Source organism: Solanum verrucosum, unplaced genomic scaffold, assembly GCF_900185275.1.
Source record: "Solanum verrucosum unplaced genomic scaffold, falcon-dt-bn FXZP01000100.1, whole genome shotgun sequence".
NCBI lineage: Eukaryota > Viridiplantae > Streptophyta > Magnoliopsida > Solanales > Solanaceae > Solanum > Solanum verrucosum.
Genome location: NW_026020254.1, coordinates 1,240,063 through 1,263,648, shown reverse-complemented (window position 1 = coordinate 1,263,648; position 23,586 = coordinate 1,240,063). Strand labels below are relative to the sequence as shown.

General features: G+C 28.1%; 2 protein-coding genes across 2 annotated transcripts in view; one reads left to right on the top strand and one right to left on the bottom strand.

Annotated features, from left to right (window-relative positions):
- Positions 1 to 23,586, bottom strand: part of LOC125833217 (glutaminyl-peptide cyclotransferase-like) — a 247,381-nt gene that overhangs the window by 48,845 nt on the left and 174,950 nt on the right. The window lies entirely within an intron of this gene.
- On the top strand, positions 4,948 to 6,215 carry LOC125833233 (heavy metal-associated isoprenylated plant protein 39-like). The gene is made up of 3 exons (XM_049512379.1): positions 4,948 to 5,248; positions 5,367 to 5,442; positions 5,630 to 6,215. The coding sequence occupies exons 1-3, from the start codon at positions 5,243 to 5,245 to the stop codon at positions 6,025 to 6,027; spliced, it is 480 nt and encodes a 159-aa protein (XP_049368336.1). The 5' UTR covers positions 4,948 to 5,242; the 3' UTR covers positions 6,028 to 6,215.

Here is a 23,586-nt window from a genome sequence, read left to right as displayed (position 1 = left end):
CAAAGATTTCAAGGTCCTTATCATACTGCAAATTATCCAGATGCTGCTGATGTGCAACTGGAAGCAAAAAGGGAACTCAATTGCAGCTATCCAACTTCCAGTTTCTCCAGCAAAGAATGCACCGTAGAATATTAGTATGTACTAAATATGATCATTTTGATGGAGTGCGCAATTGCTTGCTGATGCAATAATTGCACAGATCTCATCCCCTGCTGAAGTTTGTAGATAACACCCTCATTAGGTTTGGACAGAAAGGCAGCTTGCAGGCACTTGTTTTAGTAGCAAAAGTAACTGACTATAGGATAACAACAACATTCATCAAGATGTTAAATAAATCAAACTTCAGATCTAATCTCCAGATATCAATATTTTGATTGATACCAGTATACGTAAACATACTAGAGTTGAACAATTTCTGCAATGCAACTAACAAGTTCTTTGTCTTCTAAACTAATTTATGGTTAGATAGTCAGATACTCTTTAGATTGTAATCTTAGGAGTCCTAAAATAACCTTAAGAAGGAAAAAGAATATCACTTACTCCTTTCTTTTCTTCTATTACCAGGTAATCTAAACAAGTCAGTATCGTGTCTTTTTGTCTTCTCTAATTTGCTGGGTTTAAGAAAAAACTCTGGTTACCTTAAATATTCCTGTTAGTTTTCCAGGGATGATGAGGTTTCATGTCCTAAATTGGTGACCTCCATTGACTTAGGAGGGATGCTCCAAGCCTAAAAGAGTGATTGAACCTGCGTTATTGTGACCACATTCTTTCTTGTCCTTTTTTTCCTAAAGAAAGTTTGAAGGATGTGAAATTGTTGGTTGGCATCTTCCTCCTTGTACGGATATCAACTGACATATTTAGTTGTTTTCTAAATATACTAGTAAAAAATAGAATTTTGTAAATCCAAACGCAATGTAAAATAATTCAAACAAAGCAGATATTGGCAAACTTGAAAGGGTCAAGTACTTTCACAACTCTGATGCTCCTGACCACAAAAATACAAAGACTTAACAGCTCAAATGGCATAACAGCTCGTTCATAAGAAGAAATAAAAATAAACTTTTTTTCACATGACGGCTCAACTCGCCACACAAGCACAACCATTGCAATTATGTATACATCCTAAGAAGATAAATGGGATGAGCTGAGCCAGTAGAACTTTCATAAATGTGTACATTGATCCATCCACTAACACCTCTACAAACCCAAGAGTATAGCATTTCAACTTTCAGCGTTTCTTGATTACTACATCAGCGGAAGCAGAGAGATGTGGGAGACATGAAGAACGATCTCACTCATTGAGACATTTACACATTGGCATAGAAATTTGCCGATCTTGAAGAAGCTGGAGCGAGTGTCAAAACTTGAATTTATATAAGCCCAGTTTTAGATCTTCATTTCCAGCATCACAATTCTCATCTCTGTTTGTTTTTTATAGCATGTACAAAACTGCACAGGTAAAACAACTACGCATATACAATATCACTTGTTAGTAAGCTAAAGCCATGGCTTCTGTATAGTGATATCATATAGATCCTTGATCCGCCGTTGTTCTGTATGGCCTGCGGTTCAATCAATTTCACACAGAGTTATACAACTCAGTCGGACAACAAAGATGTGAACGGTCTGCAAAGACCATCATATGATTTACCTGAATCAGACCACACTTTCAAGCTGGTTGCCATTGATGGTTTTACCAGAATCAGACCACACTTTCACCGCGAAGAAAAATAAATCTCCATTCAAATACTGGAAATAGCCACTCAACATTTTACTTTTCTCAGGAATTCTCTAAAAATATTCAGTGAATAGTCACTGAATATTTTTCTGACAAAAGTTCCAATGGAAAATAGTGTTGGAAAAAAAATTCAATTTCGCACTAGCGAATGCCTATGTGAAGTCCTATATAAAATTCAAAACACTTCAGGTACGTTATTTTAATTTGTGTTCAATGTAGTCATTCTTTGCTAATACAATAGGATTTTTAAATACCACATTAAAGACTAGTCTTAATTAGAAATATAGTTTTTTTTCACGAGAAATTTATATTATAAAACATGAATTTTCATTTCATTTTCACCAAATCAGCTTACTAGGGAAATGTATGCATGTTGGAAAATAATTCATTGAAATACTGGGCAATAACTATTGAACTTTTTTACTTTTCTCACGGATTCAGTCACTACATTTTTTGAGTGGAAATTTTCAATAAAAAAATGCGTATTCTTTTTACATTAATTAACTAAAATAGAGAAATCGATCGTGTCAAGACGGTCGTATAGCTTAAACACTTACCAGAGACTGTTTCAAAATTCATACAAATGCATATTCCGAAATATTATTTTTGTCCAAATTAAATATTCTGAAAATGTTAATTCATATAGTAATGGTTAATATTAAAATAGTACCCTAGTAGGCAGGGGCGGCTCGACAGTGTTAAAAAAAAGACATGTGCCTTAGGCCCCAAAATTTAAGGGGCCTCATTTTTAATAATAATAGGTTATAAGTTATTATTATTTTTAATAAATATTGAATACTATTTGTAGGAAAAATAATTTTCACGAAAAATGAAGGAATTATTAGAAGAATTTGACATATTTGGAGCACTATATCTCATTAAAAATAATTTAAAATAAGAATGGTTATATTATCAATTGAAAACTAAAACAAATCAATTAGATAAAAGTTATTAACAATTTAACTTAAGATTCCGTTTGATTTTTGTTTTAGGCCACGAATATGCTTGAGCCGCCCCTGCTAATAGGATATTTAAGCTTTCAGCGGAAGCTAAAAGGAAATGAAAACAAGGATAGAGATGACAAAAAAAGTAAAAAGTTGGTGTGTGAAATTGACCAAAGGACAAGTCTTGCTTCTCCATTTCAAATTGAATACCATCCTTTACTTTTAGGTACGTGCCAAATACTGTCAATTGTTGTTTTTTTAGTGTTCTTCGCATAAGAGTTTTCAAGCGTATAAGAGCCGTTTGGATGGGCTTTTAAGTTGGTCCAATTGACTTAACTTGTTAGAGTATTTGATAATTATTAGAATAACTTATTTTAAGTTAAAAGTAACTTATTTTAAGTTAGAAATTAAAAGTAGAGTGATCTTACTTCTTCTTTTTTTAACTTATAAGTCATTTTACTTTGATCAAGTATATTATTTTTTTTATCTTTAATTCTTTTAAACAATTTCCAAATTGCCCATTAAAACCCTAACATCTCTTCCCCTCACGTCCATTTTAAATTCAAAACTATCAAATTAAAGTTAAAAAATCTGATAATCGATTTGAGGAATCTGCTGCTGGTTTCCAAACCATTTCATTGATAGCCATTGAACTGGAGCTAAAGTTTTATGTATCAGTTGTTGCCATTTTAGAAATATAAGAAAAAACTAGCTCGAGAAGTTGAAAGCCCCGAGTCAGGGATTTGTTCCGAATGATTCTAGTCTGTTTCGTGGTTACCCATTGAGTTTGGAGAGGAACAATTTGAAGAAGAAGACAATTTACCATTATAGCTCCATCGAAGCTCAAGTTCGAAAAATTGGATTGCCGCAAACAAGCTTCGTTTCGGCTTAATATTATTGCAAAGATTAGGAACGTCTTGGAGAGCTCATATCTCAAATTTGGGATAATTTGGTGGAGGATTCGGCCGACTTTCAGCAGCAAATTGGTTGAGTAAAAAGAAGAATGCTGAATTTTAATTTTTTTTATTATGTTAAATTAATCAACTTTTTCTCATGTTAACAGTTTTAAGATATTTTGATAAAAAAAAGTGTTTAACAATATTTATTTGCCAAACACATAAACAAATTTTTTTCAACTAATGCTTTTATCCAAACACATAACTATTTATTTTGAAAATAACTTTCAGCACTTTAAAAAGTTATTTTTTTAAGGTCAATTCAAATGGGCTCTAAATGTAAACCACTTCTGCTTTCTCAACAAATTTCCCTCTATTTTAATGTAAAAACTAAAAAGTTTAGTAGCATAAATTAAAACGAAAAGAGTACTAATAATGTGGATATTTTTTTTGGCCATGTTATAAAGAAGTGAGGGGTCGTTAAGGAGACAACTTATTCATGTATTAGTTTTTGTATAAGTTATATAACATCATATTTGGTAGTTAGTTAAAGAGTAAGTTATTCATGTATAGTATGACATTTGATTGCAATTTAAAATTTTGCGTAACTAATACTCCCTCAGTCCACTTTTATTTGTTATGTTACGCTTTTTGAAAGTCAATTTAATTAATTTTTAAAGTTAAATTAAATTACATTAATTCGATATTTAAATAAAAAAATTAAAAACTACACAAAAAATACTATAAATTGCAATTTTTTACATATCAATATGATGAAAAAATATATAATAAAATATTAGTCAAATTTTTTATAGTTTAACTCTAAAAAAAAATTATGACAATTAAAAGTGAACGGAGGTAATACATAAATAAATTAGGAGAAAATTAATGTATTATTTTATGCAAGCTAAAAAATAGAATAACTATAACCAATATTACTAAAACCTCTATAATATTTTGGCCAAACTGATTTGGCTTTTGCTAGTTATTAATAAAATAAAATGGTCATCAAGGCCACCAAAAATTTGACCTTAAAAAAAATAAAAAAAATTGAAATGTTTATTCAAGAAGGAAAGTATTTTATTTCGAAAATAAAAGGAGAAAATGAACGATGCGGGATCCGTTTATTGTTTATTCACGTCCGTGAGCGGAGCTAATGTATAGTTTACGAGTTTGGCTAATTCAATATTTTATTTATTTATATTCTATTTTCTTCTGCATCGCATTCGTGCAGCAGTGGAATATGTAGATAGTTTAATAATTTTCGTGCGTGAAACGGTAAAAGTAAAAGAAGCAGGCAGCCACATTTGATGACTTAAAACATATTGACCAATGAATCACTTGACTTGATGAGTTACGTTGCTTCTTCCTCACATCCCCTCTTTTTTCCTATAAAAAAATATCTCATATAAATACAACAACTAAATTAGCTCATTATTCATTACACTTGTCCAGTTTCAACAAGTTTCTCATTTCTCTTTTCTCTTTCTTGTATTTGTCTTTCATTCCTTTCAATATTCTCTTCCTTCCTCTTCTATTTAGAGACTCAATAATAATAATAATAATAATAATAATCTTACAAAAAGTAAGAAAGCACTTCTTCATCTGATACTTTCTAAGATACACCAACAAAAGCAGATCTCCAGTTATCAGCATATAAAAAGATGAAGGTTAGCTTTTATCTGTTTCTTTTTTTCACTCACTTTTAGCTAATTTTATCTTGTCGTGGATTCTGATTTTCAAGGAAAACTAAAATTTAAACTCGAAACTTTGATTCTTCTTTTACAGAAAGTGATTCTGAAATTGGAGTATTTCGACGAGAAAATCAAGCAAAAGGCCATGAAAAAAGTGTCTGGTCTTGAAGGTATTGTAGAATTAAGCTCTTCTTTTTACTACTACTCTATCCGTTCAATTTTCACTGCTGTTTTTGCTCTTTATATTGATTTTGTAATAATCTGAACTTTGAGTTAAAACGACAGTGAAATTGAGATAGGATGAAGTAATTTCTAGATCCTGAATTTTGATGGTTTTGTGGTGTGAATTTGTTGCAGGAGTTGAATCAATTTCAATAGATTCAAAGGAGAAGAAATTAACAATAACAGGGAACATAGATCCGGTTTCACTAGTTTCCAAATTGAGGAAGCTTTGTCACACTGATATAGTCTCTGTTGGACCAGCAAAAGAGCCTGAGAAAAAGAAAGACGACGGTGCCAAAAAAGATGAAGGGGCCAAAAAGGATGACGGCAAAAAAGAAGATGCTAAAAAAGGGGATGACAAAAAGGGAGGAGACGATAAGAAGAAAGAAGAAGTTCCTCCAGTAATGAAAGCTTTTCCAGCTCCTATGTTGTATCACTATCAGCATCCTTATCAACATTATCAACCCCCTGTTCCTGCTTATTATCACCATCGAAGCGTCGAAGAAGATCCAAATTCTTGTGTTATCTGCTAAGCTGATATTCATGATGAATTTGATTCTTATCATGTTACTATTAATACATATTTCCTAGGGGTTTTGAGAGTAATTAAGAACAAAAATATCTTGTACAAATTTTTGTTTTCTTTTTACCCATGATCACATTTTTGTTCTAGTTTAATAATTTTGTTCAATTAAACGGTTCATTAGAACACTCTTTATTGTGTATATATTGAAATGTTGGTTTGATATATGTTTAATTCTCATCAATTAGTTTCTTTGAATTCTCTTGTTAAGACCCTCTGAATTGATTAAAGGTCACCTATTTCGAGTTATGGACTGATAAAATCAAAATATGTATGTTGGACATACGCTCCATCAACCTACTAGTAATGGAAAAGAAATCATAACATGTCGTAATTAAAATTTGATTAGAGACGATAATGGAGAATTTGGTAAAGAGTGAATCAAAGTTAAAAGACACCATTAATTAAGTTGAATCTTCTCTGCCTTTTTTGGTAAAAGCGAGTAATTGTGAGGCAATGAGGGAAGAAACAATATTATTTGAATTGGCTATGGAATTCAAGTTTCCATGGAATAAGTCTAAACTCTAGCTTGCTGCAATGTTGGTCAATGTATGCTTTCCAAATAAATAATTAATAATAAACATAAGAGTCAATTAGTTCTTTCTAGATTTGCGAAATTTTTTCAAAGCAATTTATTTTTTATAGTTATGCCAAATATGATTTAATTAGCCGCCAGTTCTGACAAATTATCATTAAGAAGTGTAATGAAATGGACTTGTTAAATGATAAAAACCCACAAAAACGTACCCCCACAATTATTTTTGACGTTGCTCCATCAATGCCAAATTGATTATCCATGACAATGGCAAGTTTTCTTTTGTGTAATAAATAATTTTTTTTTAAAAAAACCAACAACATCATTACAAGTTTGAAAAAAGTTTCTAAAGTCTTTTTTTCCAGAGCAGAAATAATAAAAGGAGGAACAAGATAGTATATTAGGCTCCAACAAATATCTAGGCCTTTATCGACAGGTCAACTTCACTGGTCTCTTTGAAAAAATGCTTCAAGTCTATTATTTTAATTATAATATGATGTTAAAATTAAATTTATTAATAAAATAAAAGAAATATTTGTTGAGTTGAGTCAAATTTTTTTTTATTTACTAAGTTTTTAGTGTGCATAAAAGATCCTTTTTCTCATTAAGTTTCAACATTTTCTAAAATAGAATTGTCATCTATATTTCTTGGCTTAGAGATAGTTATATTGTTATTTGAGAATACGTTGGATTAGATGAAAATCATGCAATCATTGTCTTTATAAAAAAAAAGTAAAATTGGTGATGAAAACGCCATTCTAGATTAATACCATGCAATAATTATTTAAGAACAAAAAAGGTCAATTTTTAGATGAAAACTATGCGATTATTGGTGATAAAAACAATTAGGAGTGACATAGACCGCTATATTTTGCAAAGCATTTAAAGATTATCTATTAAATAGATCTTGGACCATATCCTGTATAGGCAGCATTAGAAAAAAATTGTTACGTTGAGTATCTGCTGCATCAAGAATAATAATATACTCTCTCCGTCTCAATTTATGTGATATATTTCAAAATTCGAGATTTAAATAAATCTATTTTTTACCGTAAATTTTTCATATATTTTTTTAAATATTTTGGATTATTAATTATTGTACCTTATAGTACTTTTTACGTAGTTTACAAATATATAAAAAAATTTAAAAAAAAATAGAAGATTCCATGAGAAAATTCTCAATCAAACTTAAATTGTTTGACTCTCGAAAATGAAATGTGTCACATAAATTGTAACAGAAGAAGTACGTATAACTTTTGCTGGCCACAAAAAGCCAATTTTACGTTAAAACCAAAAAAAAAAAAAAAAAGTCTCAATCAATTGTGAGAAAAATCATGTTAACAAGTTGTTTGACAAATTGAAGAACAAAATTAAATAATTGGAGGGTCATTGCATAATTCAATGTCAGCATAAGAGCAATTCGGAACAATATAATTACAAAATTCAATTGATAATGACAAAAGACGTATAGTTATTAATTATAAGAAAAATGAATAAAATTAATAGTTTGTTCTGTCAATATTTGTTCACTTGTCTTTTGGTTTGGTGTGCCAAATTTTGATGCTTTGTGCTAATGTTCTCTTTGATATCATCGGTTAAAGCTTAGTGACAAAATTAACCAACAGTTCTTGCTTGGCAGCACGAGGTAAGCAACAATATTAAAACCATTAAAATTATAAGAAAAAAACACATTGAATAATAATTAATTGAATTAATGTATTTGTTTTATTGGGCTTCCGTATTGTATTAAAATAAGACAAAATGCACAAATAGTCATTTTAGGAATTCAACTTAACAATGTTCGAAATTTATAAACTTTTCAAACTTTATGTAAATACTTGGTACGGATTAATTGCTATCCAACCCTTGAAGTTTCGTCTGTCAGGTATCTAGCTATCTACCTACTGTATTATACTCCGTTTTTAAGTATAGTATATAACATAATTGTATTATAAAAATGAACATATTTGTCTATCATGTGTTAACTTTCTTTGATATATTATGTAATAATAATACTTTTATTTGCTGTAAAAAAAGAGAATTACTTTTAGTTTATCTTAATTAACTCTTGATAATTGAATGACGTTTGTATTTAGTTCTTTCAAACCATACATTAACTTGTTAAAACTACAAGTGACATAACAATAATTAAAAAATGAAGGAAATAAAATATAAAAACCAACAAAAAAAGTTTTTCTTTTTGTTATTGTGATAAGAATTGTTGATAATATAATTAAATAATAAAAATGTGGTCCTTCTAACAGCTTAAACTTTTAGATGAGATGATCGCACACTTTAATAAAGACTACTTCTTCTTTTTTAAAAAAATAAAATTGTTTTTGTAATTTTTTTATTTATTTTCTTAAGTGTGCAAAAGTTATTTGACTATTTTTAACTGATATGATCCAATAATATTTGAATAATATGTTTTGCTATACAAAAATAGAATTAGGAATAGGCGGCAAATTTATATCCTAGTTTATCAGAAAAAAGAGGAGCTTAAATGATATTTAAAATCAGAAAGAGAGCACGTGTTATAAGTCGAAATCAAGAATATGTATGTGTTATTCTTCCTACTTATTACTACTAATGTAAATTTAATACATGCTTAAACAAATTATCACCAGGAGAATGTAGCTCTAACGCGGAAGTTTACAAAAAATGTATGTGATTTGTTTCCAACTTAATCAATGTCTTCTATTATCTTTAAAATAAAATATACTTTTTTTCTATTAGGCAGGTGGTTAAGTCACCACATAAAAAACATAGATTTTTATTGTTTGATTCAATTTTCGATTTGATTTGATTTTTAATTTTTTCGGTGAACATGCCTAAGCGGGGTAAAGGCTTGTACGGCTGTAAGGGTTCGTAGCCTCCAATCAAAGTTTTGCGAGCTTCGTGTTGTTTGACGATGCCCTCCGGCCAACACCTTCTTCTGGCCTGTTATTATTTAGTTTTGATGATTTGACAAACAATGGGATCTGATAAGGGACATGATCCCATGCGAGAATGGTGCTACGAGAAAAGGACAACTGGAAAAAGTACTCTACACACTCTGTCATCTGTAGGAGGTGGTGCGCGTCTCGTGCAGTGTGGCAGGGTCGTTGGCCAATAGCATTGCTTCTAGGGTTTTATGTCCATTACATATAAGCTTCATATCAATGGACACCATCTTAGTTTTTGCATTCTGAAAAATTCAAAATCCAGAAATATTCTCCTCAAGAACAACAAGGGACCTGATAAAGTTGTTATCGTTCTTAGTTGTTGTAGGTTTATATCTCAGTGCTTATTTTTGTAGATCTATTCCTGTGTTATAAAGGAATCAGATCAGTTAGTGTTTTCAACATTGATTCTGAGTTGTAGCTAGAGTTAGCTATGGTCAGTTAGTGAAGTCTAAATCGATTAGGGTTAATTGATTTAGTGGGCAACAGAGTTGTTGCTTTGAAACGTGTTAGTAACAGAGTTGTTACAGTGAGGGGGAAGGAATTTAGAGTTAAATTCCTAGATTGCAAGAGCTTGTAATCTGAATCGTTGCTCCTTGATGATAATAAAGTTGAGTTGAAATCTTGTGAGTACAGGTTGTGGTTTCACCTCCCTTGAGCAAGGGGGTTTCCACGTAAACTGCTTTTGTTATTTATTTTAACGCTTTTATTTAAGTTTTTGTTCTTGCTGAGTCAAGGGACTTGATCCGTTAACGTATAGTGGACGCATACATTCTAACAAGACCCTAAAACCGACTCAAATTATTGGCAAATGACAAATATCTCTAATACAATGTTATGTACTTCTGACTTTCTCCTCATGACTATGTTTTGATATTTACTCACTCCGTTTTAATTTGTTTATCCTATTTTGATTTAATGAATTAAAGAAAGCAAAAATATATATTAAATTTTGTGTCTTTAAGTTTTGAGATATATCAAATGTATTAAAACACTTTTTGATCTTGAAAATTTTAACATGTCACATGAAAAATTGAAAATGAAAAAATTGTTAAAAAAAAGAAGAAAAGAAATGCAATCTCATCCGTTTTTCTTCGTATTTCCTGTTGGTATAACTTTAGCATGTGTGACAATTAACATTGATGTAGGAATTCTGATATTCCTGCGCGTTCAAATTTATCATGAATTGGAGCACAAAATATTTACAAGTTAAGAAAAAAAAATCTTCGTAAGTAGGTGTTTAACTATGTTTTATTATGAAAATAGAAAAAAATATTTTTCTTATCTTTAAATTGAAAAATTATATTTTGAAATAGTTGTGTTTGGCTATGAAATAAATTAGAGTGTTTTTTGAATTTTTGTGACTAATTTGGAGGCAAAAAAAAAAACAACTTTTGTTGTTTTGAAATAGATGAATTTTCGATAACTTAAATATATTTGAATATAAGATTTTTAAAATCTGACTAACTTTTATGGCTAAAGTCTAAACAGACATTTGAAGATAAATTTTCAAAATCTAAAATCGCATGCTAGCTTAATATTTGATTTTAGTTTTAGTTTTAGTTTTGTTGGACTATTTGATTTTAGTTTGTAATTGTAAGCTATAGCTTTTGCAAGTTTGTAAAGGATAGTAATTTTATTAACATCATAAATTTCATATTATATTTTGGTGGTAACATGTAATTTAGAATACTTACATCAGCCTATATATATATTATACTAAATATACTTATAATGTATACCAAATAGACATATATACACATTGTATACTATCTATTATAGTAGAATACTTACATTATATTATATATATACTTATAATGTATGCTAAGTATACTACTTAATACAATAGAATACTTACATTATATATATATATATATATATATATATATATATATATATATATATATATATATATATATATATACACACACACACTTCTAATATATATATATATATATACTAAGTCTACTATTTAATATAATAGAATACTTACATATACTTATAATGTATACCAAATAGACATATATACACATTGTATACTATCTATTATAGTAGAATACTTACATTATATTATATATATACTTATAATGTATGCTAAGTATACTACTTAATACAATAGAATACTTACATTATATATATATATTATATTATATATAATATATATATATATATACACACACACACTTCTAATATATATATATATATATATATATATACTAAGTCTACTATTTAATATAATAGAATACTTACATAGTTACTTATGTTATATATATATATATATATATATATATATATTATATATATATATATATATATATATATTATATTTCTAATATATACGAAATATACACACAATATACTATCTATTATATTAGAATACTTATATTATATTTTATATATATACTTCTAATATATATTAAATATACACACAATATATTACTATTATATTAGAATACTTATATTATATTATATCTATACTTCTAATATATACTAAATATACACACGATATACTATCTATTATTGTATAATACTTACATTATATTATATATATGCTTCTAATTTATACTAAATATACTATCTATTATAGTAGAATACTTACAATATATATACATACATACTTATAATATATACTAAATATACACACAATATACTTCTAATGTAAGTACATTGTGTGTATTTTTTCCAATTCATTGGTATTAACATTGACATGAATTGGCTCATGATTTTCAAAATTAACTAATCCGTAGTTTGGACTTGCTTGTGTCAAAGGATCTCCAATTAACATTATTTCTTCAAGTTTGTCTTCTTCTTCTTTCGTATTTTGTTTTTTTGCTTTGTTCCTTTGCTATGATCTAATATAATTCAATCTCCGAGGCAAACTAAAACATTAACGACATTGCTTCCCAATGAATAACGATTATCTCTGATCTGCTGCCTTCCTTGACTAAATGCGCTCTCTAATGCAACAATTGACATTGGAACATTTAGCACATCCCTCGCCAAGGTGAAAAGTGTTGGATATTGTTTTTGGTTGTTCTTCCACCATTTCAGAGTGCTAATATTATTATGATAGTTCTCCAGACCTGTCTCAAATAATAAGTAAGCTCATTCCGATTTATGCTACTTTGTGATGTAGGTTGTATTGTATTCCAAACAGATAAATTAATAACACAATGGGCATATATACCTTGTGCTTGTCTTTTAGAAGATGATAGCTTGTTTGAAGGATGAGAAAGAGGAACAATATGAGTAGGCATAGCATAATCAAGTAAAGTGACATAATGATTATACAATGATTGAATATGATCATTTGTATCACTCGTACTCTTAAACATACTAAGTTCCTCATCATTTTGAATATCTAAAATATTGCATATAATTCAAACAAATTCAGACATAGTAGCAACTTTCATACCCAATTGTAACATAGCACCAACCAAATAAATGGGAGGAATATGAAAAAAATATTTAAGAATTTTCAATCATTTCAGTAATAACCGTTGTGTAATCTTCCTTTAAGTTTATATTCACAAAGCAATATAGCAAGGTCGGCTCTATAAGCTAAAATATTACAAACAATAGGATAATAAGCACAAGAAAATACAACAATAGCGACATAAATTTTTTCTAAAAAAATAACATCATTAATTTTAATCCAATCATATTCTTGCAAGATGACTTCGAAAAATTTATATGCATATTGGTTAAAAATTGTAGTTATAGGCACTCTATAAATGTAGCAAGTTTTAAAAAATCATAAGTAGAATTCCACCTAGTCTCTATTTCTTCAGACATTAATCTTGCTCTAAGATTATCTTCCTCGCATTTTCTTTTAAATTTGGTAAGTCTAACCTTTCTATTATTCCCTTGAATAAAATCAACTGCCTAACCTTTTCAATTAAGGACTCAAAAAAATAAAGACCATCTTTTACAAATAAATTATATATATGACAAACATATCTAATATGAAAGTTATCATGTAAAAGGGGATTAAGCTCGGCTTTTAATAAATCAATAACGACAGTGTTGTTAGATGCATTATCAAAAGCAATACATAAAACTTTGTGTTTAAGACCATAATATTTTGCATCCATAGATATAGATTCAGAAATAAATTGTGTAGTATGTCTACGATCTTCATCATCTTGAAATGCTAAAATACGTTTTTTGCATGACAAATTCAATATGTATCCAATGACAAGTAATAGTTAAATAATCATTTTTATTTATAGCACAACCAAGATCAGAAATAAGAGAAACTTTACAAGGAAGGTTTGTTAATAACCAACGTAAATAGTATGCATAATGTCCATGAAGTTTAAAAATATTTGATTGACAAGTACTTCTAATAATACCTTTAAACATGAGATTATAAATTGATTGTATATAATGAATAAAAGCATCATAAGAAGCAAATGAAAAAGGTAGACAACCATAAGCTATCATTTTTCGCTAACTCTTCACAATTCCGCATTTTACTATATGTCCCAATTAATTTTTCGGTCAGTGGATTTAATCCACCTTGGACTGGCATAGTAAAATCAATGCCTTGTTCTATTCGTTCTTTCTAATTATGGTGTTTATCATCTACATGTCTAAGCAAATGACATGTCCCACCTTTATTACCCTGGTCTTATGTTCAAATAGGGCGCCACAAATACATTCAACTTTAGTTGTTCCAACTACTCGAGTAAAATAATGTCATACTAAACTAGTTTTTTTTCTTTCTTTTGCAGGTCGTGGAGGTAGATTACAAGTTTTAGATTGAGCATTATGAATAATAATAGCAGGACTAGTTGGTGTAACATCATCATTATTATCACTATTATTTTGTTCTACTTTTACTTCATTTTGTTCTTCCATATCGTAATTTTCTTGTAACTCAAATTCATTCATATCGTGTGCACCTACGCCTATTTCTCCAATTTTATTAGGTGGTGCGTTGGGCAAACGAGATTAAAATTTACTTGTACTATCTCTACCGATTTTTTCTTTTGTTACTACCACTACCATCTTCAGCACACAAATTTTTAACATTTCTATCCACTTTTTTTTTTTATCTTTTTCATTATACAAATAAAATGATAAAAATTATAAACGCAAAAATAATATGATTAAATATTCTAGAATTAATATACTAAATAAAAGCAAGAGAAGAAACGAATATACCAAATTGTCGGAGTCTGAAATTAAAGAAAGAACCATAAAATTGATGAGATGCACTTGAAAGTTAAAAATTTCCACTTGATATTGTTAATTACAAAATATAATATAAAACTACTATCACAAGAGAGAATTAGAAGATTTGATGTAGGAAAAATAAAGAAATGTGTAGGTTATAGAAAAAAAATTGTTTATTAGATTTTTTGAACTTTTTTTTTTTTGCCATTTTGGCCTCTTTTTCAAAAAGTTGTCATTGGGCCAACAACCACTTTCTGAAAAAGTGGCCCAACGGATCCTAATTAATATTTTTATTTTTTTGTACCGGGACAATGCACCGGTGGGCGGCATACCGGCCGCTTACCGGGACGAGTAAATGACATATATATACAATTGTTATGGAAAATTAGCAATAAATAGCCCATAATTAAATAGCATTTAATAGATAAAAAAAAAAAGAGCACAAATTAGCCCATATTAACAGGCGGCATACTAATAGGGTTTTCTTTTTTAAAAAAAAAAAAAAAAAAATTCTTGTGAAACTAACCGCCACACACAACATTAAAAACGGAACGTGGGTAAACATTTAACTAAATTATCTTTTATCACATGATTGGATTTTTATCACATGAATGAACAATCATGTATACTATGCATGCATGTATATATATCCGTGTATTCATTCACTAAAAATGTAAACATTGAATCGAATAATCTTTTATCACATGAATGAGTTTTTATCATTTGAATGAACAATCATGTATACAAAATTCATGTATACATATCCGTGTATTCATTCACTAAAAATTTGTATACATTCCAGATTCTTCCTTTAGTGTGTAAATGAGGATTGCACTTGGAAATTAAAATGTTCAGCATTACACAAGTCAAAAATATTCAAAGCATGACTAAAATTTGAAGTTTTGGGTGGAGCTTCAATAAAATCAGAATCAAAATCTCCTTTTTTAGGAATAATTCTAGAAAATCTTAACCGTGGCAATTGATACCCACAATCAATTACTATCTCCTTAATTTTTGCCCAAATATAAAAACTTTCAACTTGAAAAATTTAAAAACCAAGAAAAAAATTAACAACAATATAAAAAGTGAAGACATGCAAATCTTCTAGAGAAGATATAACATCAACTTCTAACACTTTTGTTTAAAAGGATTGAAGAAGAATGATATAAATGTTTACATTATCAATAAATATTCATCAATCAAAGAAAACGTGTATATGAGAAAAGAGGAGAAAAAAAAGGGAACAAAGTCTCACTTCCCAATAAAACTGCAACATGTTGTCACCAACTTAAAAAATAATTAATTTAAATATAAATTACTTTCCATATATTAACGTGGGCCAAAAGGGCCAAAATATGCCAATTTTAATTGTATAAATTATAGGAATCACATATTATAAGTACTAAATAACATCCTATCCCTTCTAGTTTTCTATTTACCAAAAATTCCTTAAAAATGATGTTTGCGGGATACATAGCGTTGTGCACGGGATACATTAGGTTTGATACATTCCACATAGCGGGATACATAGCGTTGTGCATGGAATACATTAGGTTTGATACATTCCACATAGCGGGATACATAGCCTTGTGCACGGGATACATGCGGGATAAATAGCGTTGTGCACGGGATACATAGCGTTTGATACATTCCACATAGCGGGATACATGCGGGATACATAGGTAAAATAAGGGATTTTTGAAAATTTTGAAATAAGTAGGGATAAATGGATATTAAGGTAAGTAAATGAGTGTAGTTAAGTAATTTGTCCATTTTAATTTTAAAAAACTTTTTTTTGTTATAAAAATAAAAAGGAGCTATATGTTGCCAATTAGTTAAAAGAGAGTACATGTTGTGCCATTTTTTCTACCGGGACAATCTTATTGGCTTGGGCTTAAAAATTATCCGATCCGGCTCACTCCACTATTATAGGGGAAGGCTGTCAGTTCGGGCCTTACCGAACGCTGCCCTTACTGGGCTGACATTAATGGACCGAAATCGGACGGGCTGGCCCAATTGACAGGTTTAAGAGAGAATATTAAAAAAATATTTACCATTTATAGCAATAACATTTTTTACACTTGATCACTTTTAATACATTTATAATATAGTTTTAATACATATTACAAAGAATAACTTATTATTCACATATAATACAAGTTACAAAGTATTATCAAGTTTGCATTCTTTTTTCCAATTTATATTGTTATTTATTTCTTTTCAGTTTGTTTATTTTCACAAGGTGTCTTATTTTCCTTGCAGTGACATGGAAGATTATTTTCATTCATTCGCATTTTCTTGATTCTATTTCCCCGTGCCATCTCCAAATTGTAAATCCACACTTGGCGGCTACTATTGACCTCAGTGATTGGCGCCTCCACCTCACTTTGGTGCACTACTCGATATTATTTTTGGGTGTATTTGTAGTAGTACTAAATTTCAAGTCAGATATATCTAGATACATGTTTATTTTGCAAATAGATACATTAAAATATAGAGAGAGGCGAACAAGAAGTGGAGGGAGACAAACGTGATTTGTTTAGGTATCTCAAATACATGAGAATCACACTAGATACACTCTAGATACTTGTATCTGGTGTGATTCACATTTATCTGAGAATCAGATACGCAAGAGAGATGAGAGAGAGGCGAGATATGTGCGAATCCACTTCGATACAATGTATTTAAAATAAATTACACCTAATTTCGATCCAATGTAACTTGTGATACATGTATCTGAATGTATCTAGAGGCAACAAAATCTGGTAAATTCGTATTATTGCAAACTAATGTATATGTAGGTAATTAACTCATAACTAGTGGGATTTCAGTAAGTTATCCCTAGTTTTAATGTAATAATCATTAATTAGACGTATCCTACATCTATAATCCCTATCTTTAAATCCCAATTTATATATAAATATATATCCTAGGGCCGCCTACGTGGCCAACCACAAATTAGGTGTAGCGACCCTTTTTAAAGAGACCTAACTTATAGTTGCGACATTCAAAATCGATTAACGAGAGCATACTGATTTGAATCTACTAGAGGGATTAGATTCATAAAGACCTCCGAAAAGTAATTTAAGCAAATAACCGACGAGTTTTTCACATATATATTATCCTCACTCTCAAGGATGAAATAACAAGAATATTACAAGCTTTCGGGTACCGAAATCAGTCTGCTCATGCTTCACACAAACATTCGAAACAAATAGTAAATTTAGTATATTACAAGACTTGGGTTTACACACTCCAAAAAGATAAAAACATATAGCGATACTTATATTACAACCCATGGTGACATGACCAAATCAGCCCTCAAATTCTCATGTAAATATACAAAACATAGATCATGTACAAGTCCCAAGGTTTATCATATTATATTATAAGTGGGAAGCTTCTATGTCAAAAGTTGAATTACAAAAATGTCCTTGTAATATCATAATATTTATGGACAAAAATGTAAATATATATTAAATATAAATAAAAACTATTGTATTCTATTAAACACTATTATTACATATTTATGAACAAAAATATAAATACACATTAATTATAATAAATATCATAAAATATTTATAATAATAATATTATATTCTAAAAATGGAGAACTCACAATCTATGGCATGAATTAATATAGATACAATGAATATTTGTACAATTGGATGATATCCTATTAAATGACAAAAGAAAATCAAAAGTTTAGGAACAGTTAAAATGACCCTTAAGTGTACCTCAGTTACTCCTACCGTGCAAAGGTATAAAAATTTTCAGATGAATTATATTCAAAAAATTATATTAAATGTTAAGTAATTGCTTCAATAAATACTTACTATGAAAACTTGCAATCGTTGAACTTTTGATTTTCTTCTATTATAATTAGCACAAACTAATGATGAATTATATACTTGGTAAATTAGTTAAATTTATCTTATATAAATGGACATTTAGCATATGCATAACTTTCACTATTGGATATATATATATATAAATAATTCTATACTTATTAAGCTCCCAAGTTAAAAGTTGAATTACAAAAGTACCCTTCAATACTTATTAAGCTCCCAAGTTTTAATAATGGTTGTAATATAATTCTATACTTATTACGCTTTAATTGTTTTATATAATAAAATAATAAATGGAAAATGAAAAAACCAAAGAGACGATGATCAGATAATAATTTTTGATACTTTAAAACTTTTGGTTTTTTTATGTTAGAGAAAAGAACCCTTTCCTTTCTTCATTTACATTTTTTTTTTAAAATAGACCAATAACTCTCTAAATTATCTAATCTTTCCTCTTCCCCAATTTATTACTCAATTAAATCTTAAGTTAATACTCTATATAATTATATATATTGAATGAAAGATGAAAGAACTTCCTGAATATACCGTTTCATATTCCTTTTTTGTGCACTTATATAATTTATATAAATGCATATTATCATATAAGATAATAGGGTTGCTTCATTTCAGTTGCAACATAATATTATGATATATTCTTTTGCCTCATTTTCTTTTCATTGCTTTAATTTATTTTTTTCTGTATCATGTCTGATGTAGTGTATTTCTTTGCTTATAACAGGTCATTTAGGTGAATACTTTTTCTTCCATATTATTCTTATTTGTAAAATATAAGGTATGTGCGTTTATATTCTCATTCATTCCTTTTTTTTTAATAATGTAGATGCATTCTTGGTGAATTATTTTGTTTTACTGTTTATGGGGTTTCATAATTGGAGTGGTAGTTCCTTCAAAGAAATATTAGTAAAAGACATTCTAAATATCGTGAAAAAGACATATTTAGAGTTGATTTATATTGTAAGCATTTTGAATGTTTCATATGATTGTTGTAGTCCTCCTTTCTCATTTTTTTTATTTCCGTTTTCACTCTTAAAAAGACAACAATGATTTTTTTTTCCTAATGTAGTCACTATTCCTTTGCCTTCTTTTAAAAGTGATAGTCAATTCATGATTTTATAAAAATAACTACAAATAGTTAATTTAATTTGTAGTTTTAGTGATAATGTTTGGTTATTTTTTAGAGTGTGCAATTTATTTTTACCATTATAAATTAATTACATACGCTTTAAATTTATTGTAATACAATGTAAATTACCTTGGTTATTATTAATTATTTTTATTTTCCATCTTCCTATGTATTAATTTTTCTCATAATCTATTTATCTTCCTTTGCCTCAAAACATTGTTATCAGATATATATGTTATTATTTTGTTTCTTTTGTTTACTACTCTTCACCATGCTACTATATCTTTTGTGTCAATTTAGTTATCAAATTTTTTTTTCCAGGTAAAATATTAATGACCCATGAAATTTATTCTTGAAAAGCTTGATGTTTTCTTGATCTATTTCCCAAGTTATTATATAGATCTTAAGAGTATTGAATAATTATATGTTAGATTGAAGCAAATTACTCTGAATTTTATTACATCTACATCTTTATCTATTGTACTTAAATTTGACCTTTCTATAGCAATCAGTTGATTAGTGCTTTATTAATAGTACCTCTCTGATGGGATGTAATTTAAGCATTTTCCCTTGATTTTGTGGCAGAACAACACTATTATATTATATATAGATATAGCACATTTGCATCATAAGAGCACCTAGACTATTCTACAAAATGAACTTGTAATTTTGTGGGAACAATCTAAATCAAAAGTTGAATTACGAAAATACTGTTTGACTATTAATTTATTTTCTTAAGATCATTAAAAAAATATTTTTTCATTTAAAATCAACTTCATAACTACACCTCTTCATTTTCCTAACTTATCATCTTATGATCATAAATAAACAATAAATAATAAATAATAAGAATAAAAATAAAAATTTATTAAAAGTAAAAAACTCAAAAATTTAAAGTTGGATTACCATTTTGCTCTTATACTAAATAAAAAAGTTATAAAATATTTTAATAATTAAATATTAAATAATAATCATAAATTAATTTGTCATTTTTCCTTCACATAAAAAAAGAGAAATAAAACTTTTATTAAATTAGTAAATATAGTAAGTATATATATAAGTTGAACCAAAATATTTTAAAAACTGAATTATCAAAATGTCCATAAAATGTTGAATGACATCAATATCCTTCAATCAAATATTATTCCTATAATAATATTGTACATGAATTTAAATATACACTTAGTTCAATGCATTAGGCTATTGAATATATATACACGAAAAAACCCATTAATGTTTTGTCGTTTATTTAACTCCTATTTATGTTTTTTTCTTTCTTGAAGGTAAGTCTATCTTCTAATAAATATAAATAAATAATAATATAGCAAATGAATGACCTAGATAAATTAAAGACATAGACTTATGTGTATTCAATTTCTGTAAATGCTTTATCTTCCGATTCTTAATGCAAAAAGTAAAACATCTCTTTGTAGTAATAAACATATGGAGAATTGAAAAGTTGCTTGGTATATTCAATGCGGAGTAATTCACTTGATCAATTCAATACAATATATTCATTTACTAAATGTTATATATTGTGTATATATAGTGAAAAATATTTCAATTCATCAAATTATTAGATTATCAATCCTACTTTGTGTAGCGACATTTTTTCATATTCATTTTGTGTTTGTGTCTCTCTTTTCTACTTCTGCTTATGTGCTCTATTTTTTCTATTCATATTATAAGTTATTGTCTTTAATTCGACTTATTCATATATGTTTTCTGATTAGTTGAAAGTTCATTTTACTTGGGTATGCAAACGTTTGTATCATAGTTATTTCACCTCTTGCAACATAGAAATTTATATAGAAATATCAAATCAGATAAGATTACTTTTTTTTTATAATTATCTCCTTGGAGTATCATGAAACTATATATTCTTGTTTGTGTAATTTTGGTTAGGAATCAATTTACGTAATTTAACTTATATTTTTTTTTGTTAAATTCACAGAAGATAGAACTAATAATTTTGAATTAGGCAAGGGGTACACGTACCTATAATAATTATGATTTATATACATCGATTAGATATTTGAGCAATTATTATTTTTATCACTAATAATAACTATTTTTTTTTGTAGGTGTACACCAAAAAATTGACAATGATCCACTAGCTATCATAAGAAATGTATGTGTTGATCGAATTTATGTGCACTTTTTACAAAACACAAATCACATTCGATAACAACTTCTTGACATGTATGTGATTGTAATAAGGTGGAGGTTACAATATCTTAGAAAGAAGGCAAAAATTTTAGAACATGAAATATTTTGAACCAATAAGAGATACTTAAATTATGTATTGTGACATATTAACAAAACTTTTATCAAGTTGAATACTTGATATATTAAAAAATACATAATTAAAAGTGTTCGAATATTACTTTTGAAATTCACTTGATAACAATATTTCAGCATTATGTACCTTCTATTGATAATAATCTTGATTGAATAGGCTCACCATCCATATTCTTTATTTGTTTTATTTTTAAAAAATATTGAGCAGTAAACTTTTTTTACTATTAATGAATTGAGAATATTTGAACAGTTATGAAAATTAAATAAAGTAAACCTTTTTTACTATTAATGAATTGAGAATATTTGAACAGTCATGAAAATTAAATAATCTAAACGTTGAAGAAAATGGAGAGACAAACGTTAGTTAATGAGAGCAATTAGGTAGAGATTTAAGTTGCACATTAACCAAAATATAGTAGTATTACCTTTACATTGCTAGAATCTTAAAAGTTGTAGATTTCAATACATTGAATTCCATAGTTAATATATGTTATTTTCAATGATAAATACGTGAAAAGAAGCTAAAGAGACTAATTAATCATTTAAAGTGAAAGTATTATATAAAGCCAAGAATAGTTTTCATTTCCCTCAAGTCCCCCTCTCCATTTTTATGGGCTCCGAAGAAATGTATATCATTTCTCTGAGCAGTTTTTTCTTAATCAATGTCAAAGTTAAAGGCTATTAAAATATGCTATGAACGTTGTTGGATTTGTCCAAAAATTTCAGCTATGCATGTTGTTGGATTCGTCAAAGAAATTTCTTAGTGCAGAGGTGCATTAGTTTTTTCAGTTGAATAATATACTCATGGCACTTATTATTTAATTTACTCGCTAGAGCTTAATATGTGCAGCACAACATTAATTTTGCGGTAAAAGATCTCTATATATTACTGGTTTTACACATTTCATTAACGTAGCAATAATGTTTCACTTTCTCATTTAAATATTATTGTAGTTGTACTTTAGTTAGTTATTTTACTTTATAAAATTATGTGGGTAAATTGATATACCTTTCGTTTACTTTTTATCGGAAAGGAGATATCTCGTAGAAGTTTGATTAGTTAGTACTATTGTTGGTAATTGTTGATATTCCTATCATATAAATGATGTAATTTGGCGGAGCCTTTTTATATTTTTTTTTAAGTAAACACAAAAAATTAAAGAAAACTAGAGTATTAAATGATCTACCTTCAAGATATATATTTTATAAAGATAAATCATCTTTCAAATTAGAGTTGACTGAATTAAAAAATTAAGTTACAAAGAATGATAGGCTTTGTACATCATGATTTCTATTTTATTTTTTTGTTAAAGTAGATATCTATAATTTTATGATGATTGCTAATTTTGAGAAAAATAAAATGCTTATTTGTTTACCACATAAATTGCTCTATGCAGTACAAAACATCTTCAAAGTAGAGCAAGAAAAAAAATAGGGGTATTTGCAAATAGTTTTTTGGATTTTGGATCTTAGAATCAAAACACCATAAAGGATACTCATCAATTTTAAGAACATGTAATTTGTATTTTCTATTTTATAACACATAATATAACTTTGA